General features: G+C 40.2%; 1 protein-coding gene across 1 annotated transcript; it reads left to right on the forward strand.

Annotated features, from left to right (window-relative positions):
- Window positions 1-5111: 5111 nt before the first annotated feature.
- On the forward strand, window positions 5112-6014 carry LOC134378922 (non-structural maintenance of chromosomes element 3 homolog; the record flags this gene model as incomplete). Its single annotated transcript, XM_063098220.1, has 1 exon — window positions 5112-6014. A coding segment is annotated over one exon (798 nt), but the record flags the coding sequence as incomplete, so codon positions are not given.
- Between the last annotated feature and the right edge of the window lie 205 nt (window positions 6015-6219).

Consider the following 6219-nt stretch of genomic DNA (forward strand, 5'->3'; position numbering starts at 1 on the left):
GGAAAAGTTTAGCACTAAATGCTTACATCAGAAAAGAAAAAAATCAACAACCTAAGATCTCTCCTCAAGAACCTAGAAATAGAGCAAAATAAATCCAAAGCAAGTGGAAGAAAGAAAATAGTAGTGAAAAACACAGAAATCAAGGAGACTGAAAACAGAAAAACAATAAAGAAAATCCATAAAACAAAAGGCTGGTTCTTCAAAAAATCAGTAATGTTGATAAACCTCTAGCAAGACTGACAAAGACAAAAAGAGGGAAGATACAGCTCACCAATATCAGAAATAAAATGGGATATCATTGCAGGTACTGCAGCCATTGAAAAAGGAAATAAAGGAATAACTTGAACAACTTTATGCTCATACCTTCAACTATCTAAAAAGAAATGAATCAATTCCTCAAATACTGCAAACTATAAACACTCAACTGAGATAAAATAATCTGAATAGTTCTATAACCATTAAATAAATTGAATTTGTACTTTTAAAATTTCAGGCACAGATAGCTTCCCTAGACAATCCTACCAAACATTTACAAGAGAATGAAGAATCCTACACCATCTTTTAAAAGATAGAGAAGAGAGCACTTCCTAACTCATTTATGAGGACTTTATAACCCTGACACCAAAACCAAAGAGAAGACATGAATAACAAACTACAGACCAATATCTCCCAGCAGATTAGATGCAAAAATCTTCAACAAAATATTAACAAATTAATTTCAACAATGTATAAAAATAATTATACACTATGACCAAGTGAGATTTATTTTAGGTACGCAAGATGGTTTCATTGTTCGAAACCCACGATATGAATAGTCTAAAGAAGATAAATCATATGATCATATGTATCCACACAAAACAAAATTTGACAAAAGTCAGAACTCATTTGTGATAACAGAAATAGCGGGTAATTACCTCAACTAGATAAAAAGCATCTCTGAAAAGCCGACAGCCATTATCACATATAATGGTGAAAGACTGAATGCTTGTTCCAAAGATCAGAAGTAAAATATGGACGTCTACTTTCCCTGCTGCTATTCAACATAAGGCAAGAAAAGGAAATAAAAAGCATACGGCTTGGAATGTAAAAAATATAACTATTGCTCTTTGCAGATGACATGATTGCCTACATAATAATTTTTAAGAAATCTACCCCCAAATTTCATAGAACCAATTAGTGACTTGAGCACGGCTGCAAGATACAAAATAACACTATAGCATTTTCAAATTGTTCCAGAGAAAATAAAATACTTAGGAATAAGCTTAACAAAACAAGTATGGGATCTTTGTGCTCAGAATTAGATGTTGTTGAAAGAAATAATACAAGACTTAAGTAACTAGAGTCGTGACATACCATGTTCATGGACTAGAAGACCAAACATAGTAAAGATGTCACTTCTCCCAAATTGTTTTATAAATTTAATGTAAGTCCTATCAATACCCCAGCACGTTTTTTTGTTAGTCACAGACAAACTTATTCTAAAATTTATATGAAAAGGCACAGATCTTAGAATAGATAAGGCAAGCTTGAAAAAGAAAAATAAATGGGAGAAATTAATCTACCTGATATTAGGGTTTACTGTATGTAGCTACAGTAATCAAGCCTGTGTGGTATAGAAGAGAACGAAGAAGCCAGAAAGAAGTCCACAAAAACATGCCCAAGCACTGATTTCTAAGAAAGGTACAAAAGTAATTCAGTGGAACAAAGACAGCCTTTTCAACAAATTATGTTGAAATCATTACACATTTATCAGAAAAAAATTATCTAAACATCACTCCTTATATAAAAATAACTTGGAATGCATTAGCTTTTAGAACAAAAAGATTAGAAAGAAATCTGGAACTAGGCAAGAAGTTCTTAGACTTGGCATCCAGAGCATGATCCATACAAAGAGAAATTGATAAATTGGACTTGATTAAAATTAAAAATCTTTGCTCTGTGAAAGACCCTGTTAAGACGATGAAAGGCAAACTACAGACTGGCAGAAAACATTTGCAAACTGCATATCCAACAACTATTGGTCTTATTGAATGTGACGTGGATTATGCGGAAAAAGAGTGTCAAGATAATGAATTCTTGGTTTTCCCAACAACTAGTTCACCACACTTGATAAAAACTTTATTTCATAGAAATTAGTCACACACATGACACCTGATCTGTAAGTATGAAAAAGGTGGGGAAAAGATGTTTTTTTAAAAACCTAGGAGAAGGTACATGGAGATACTATTAGTTATGGTTCAAGAAAAAAATGCCATAGTGAAGATTTGAGGAATAAGGCTAAATCTCACATTGGTGGTCTCTGGCTTAGGGCCCATTTATGGCACCCTTTGCTCCTTTTTGAACTATCAAGTGCCTTGGCCTTATATGATGCCCCCACCCTCTCACCTTTGCCTCATCCCCTTTGGGGATGAAATGAGTGTATTTGTATGTGAAGACGGCATGAGTTTGGGGGGCCAGGGGTGGAATGTAGTTGATCAAATTGTGTCCCCCCAAAACTCACTGAAGCTTGAATTGTAGCCCCCAAGTTTTATGTATTAGAAACTTAGCCTCCATCGTGACTGTTAAGAGGGTGGGAAATCCTATTATGGTAATTGAAAGGTGGAGCCTTGAAGTGGTGATTGGATTGTAGGACCAGGCAGGAGTGAATGGATTATAAGTGGTGGTCAGGGGCGTGGTTCTGAGGGCTTTAAAAGGAGAGTGAATGAGGAGGTTACTCTCTGCTCTGCTCTCTCTGCTTCCACCATCTTGCAATGTGAGACCTCTGGGTCACTGTCATCACCACCAGATGGACTTTGGACTTCCCAGCCTCAGAAACTGTAAGCAAATTATGTTTTCTTATAAATCACCCAGTTTCGGGTATTTTGTTATAAGCAACAGAAACGGACTAATACATACACTAAGCATATTGAGACACTCATTGTGATCCACCTCAGATATTTGCCTTAAAAAAAAACTAAAGCCTTAAATCTATTAAATTCCAACATAAAATGTTTAAAGTCAGCTAAAGTTGTACATTTTGAGGACAATTAGCTGTACTCATTACCCACCAAAACCAGACCACGCCATTGGTCACCTCCTCTCTCCTCTGGCTACAAGTAAATCAAATCCAAGTTGTAAAGTGTGAGAAACAATATGCTTTGATCAAGTTGTTTTATCACTCGGGCCTTTATTACCAAGCTTCAAGATATATCTCATTTCTAATGTATTTTTACAAATATTTGTTTAAAGCCAGTGACATAATTTGATATACATGTATTCTGTGTATAAAATTTCAACACAACATTTCCAGGTATATACCAGTCTATCACATGATATTTAGCTGTCTGAAGGTGAATGTGGTGGTATCGTTAGCTGATGATGTTGACTTACACACAAGGAAGCAGGTCAGGTGTGAAGAAGGAATCCTGAGATTTATAGGAGACCTGCTTCTAATGAAAGCAAGAGTTCCAGGACTTAACCCTGGTGATCAGTGGAGTTGTGTTTGGCCCAACAAGGCATAATCTCCAAGGGACTTGGAAAGCTCCAGTCACAACTTAGGAAATATCTCTCACTCTCTATGAAGCTCTGTGCTGCCATCTGATAGGCAGAACAAGACAGAAAGGCAGATGTCATCCAGGAAAACAAGCAGTGTAGGCTTTGGATCTGGTCATAATGATAGGGACCCAGCATCCTTCTCCTAAAGCATCACTGTTTCTCTGAGCTGTGCCCTCAGCCCCACACTCATCACTCCACACACTCTGCCTGGCCGGACTCAACCACATAGCAGTTTCAGCTACAGTCTCCATGCTTATGCTGCCTTTATGGACAAATTGTCCTTCCCTTCTCTCCTGCTCTCTCCTGAGCTTCACATCCATTTTCCCAATGGTCTTCTGAACATTTCTATTTGAATATAATGCAGAAACCTCAAACCCAGTAGGTCCAAAATCAAGCTCATGTTTTTTCCTCTAATCTTTTCTCTCCTCCTCTATTTCCTATCACCCGCTGGTTGATATCCACATCTGCCCATGTTAAAAGCTTAGGAATCATCCTTTACTATTCCTCGCCATCCATATCCAATCAATCAACAGTGTTGTTCTTATTCTTATGGTCATTCCATTGCACCTCTTTAATACTTTATGAATTTATATTCTCTTCTCCAACTTTACTCTCTGTCCTAATCGAGGACCTCATCTTTTACTTTGACTATTCTAAACTTTTCCTAACTGACCTGGTGCTCAACTCGCCATCCTCAAATAAAGCCTCTTAAAAGCTACCAGAGAGATCTACCTAAAATAGAAATTAAAATATATCATTTCCCTTCCTAAGATCCTCCAGTGGTTGCCCAGTATAGAGCGATTTTTGAACAGCCACTATGGACACAAAAAGACAGTGGAAAAAATAGTAAGAGAAAATTATTACTAACCTAAAACTTTATACATAATAAACAATCTATCAAAAGTGGGGGACAAAAAAAACCCCACTTTCAGCCATACAAGGACTAAGAGAGATCCAAACTCCAAATGAATTGCTAAAGATTTATTTTGGCACGCAGAAAAATGGAACCAGAGTGAAGACATGCTATATTTAAAATATTATAAAGCACAGATATCGGATCATACGAGTCAGTAAATTAATTTTCTATTTATTAAAAAAAAAAATCCTAAATTTTGTGTTTAATAGAAAAGTGGAATTGACAGCATAGGTAACAATAGCAAGAGTAAGAGGAATTGTTTAGTGGGTAGTTGAAGCTTCTAAAAGTCTTTGTCATTCCAGGGAGAGAACAAAAATATGGAATGAACTTAAGTTTTTAAAGATAATTTATAGTTAAATATGTAGATGAGAAAATTAAGGATAATATCCAATAAAAATAAAATAAAATCTACAGATAACAAACAGAAGAAGATAAACAAAATAAAGAAAAATTGGGGTTAAAGAGAAAGTCAGGAAAGGAAGTGTTTTTCAAAAGCAACGAAATAGGTTCGCCCTACCGTCCCCGCTGCTGCCGCTGCCGTGAAGGGCGAGCGCCGGGCCGCCCGCGCGTCCTCCGGAGACCGAGCCGGCGCCGGTGACTGTTGCAGAAACCGAGGCGCCGGGGCCGCTCTAGCGCGCAGGCCGAGAAGGACGAGGAACGGAGCCCCGGCCGCGTCCCCCGGGTCCCAAGCAGTGGCGTCGCTGAGGAGGCCCCAAGCACGTCCCGCGGGCCGGGCGGCTCGCAGGAGGCCCTGGGCTCCGCGTCGCAGGCCGCCCCCTCCGCGGGTCCCAGGACCCAGAAGCAGCTAGAGCTGAAGGCGGCCGAGCCGCTGCAGTTCTTGCTGGTTAAGGACCGGAAGAAGATCCCGGTCAGGCGGACCGACGTAATGAAGCACGTCGTCGGAGACTACAAGGACCTCTTCGTGGACCTCCCCAGACTGGCTGCCCAGCGCCTCCAGTACGTCTTCGGGTACCAGCTGGTGGAGCTTGAGCCCGAGAGCAACCGCTACATCCCGATGGACGCCCTGGAACCCGTGGAGGAGGATGCCGAGGTGAGGGGCGATCAGGGCACACCCACCACCGGCCTCCTGAGGATGGCTCTAGGGCTTATCTTTATGAAGGGCAACACTATCAAGGAGACCGAAGTCTGGGACTTTCTGCGGCGGTTGGGGGTGTACCCCACCAAGAAGCACTTAATTTGGGGGGATCCAAAGAAACTCATTACTGAAGACTTTGTGCGGCAGCGTTACCTGGAGTCCCGGCGGACACCCCACACTGATCCTGTAGACTATGAATTCCAGTGGGGCCCGCGAACCAACCTAGAAACCAGCAAAATGAAAGTTCTCAAGTTTGTGGCCAAAGTGCATAATCAAGACCCCAAGGCCTGTGAAGCTTTGTCAGATGAGGAGAAGAGGGCCCGACCTGCGCCTGAGCCTAGTGGCCGAGCCCCATCCTCTTGAAATCTGAAATGGATTCAGAGGGACTCCTGGGACAAGGGTCTGGGACCCAAAGACACAGTGCTGAAGGAATTAGGGATAGGAGGGACGGAGGGAGCATATTTCTGTAACGCCTAAATGTGTGTAGCTTTAGGATGTGTTGGCAGAGTTTTGTTTGTTTAATATTGTGAGTTGTTTGGTTCCAAATTTTCACTTATAAACAGATTAGAAGAGCATTTATTTTGTTTTGATTTGTTTTACCTTTTTTGGTATAAAATTTTTGCTAGCTTAGTAACTGGAAAACTGTACTATGATCTGGAACAGATATTTAGGA

This window comes from Cynocephalus volans, chromosome 5 (assembly GCF_027409185.1).
Source record: "Cynocephalus volans isolate mCynVol1 chromosome 5, mCynVol1.pri, whole genome shotgun sequence".
Classification (NCBI taxonomy): Eukaryota; Metazoa; Chordata; class Mammalia; order Dermoptera; family Cynocephalidae; genus Cynocephalus; species Cynocephalus volans.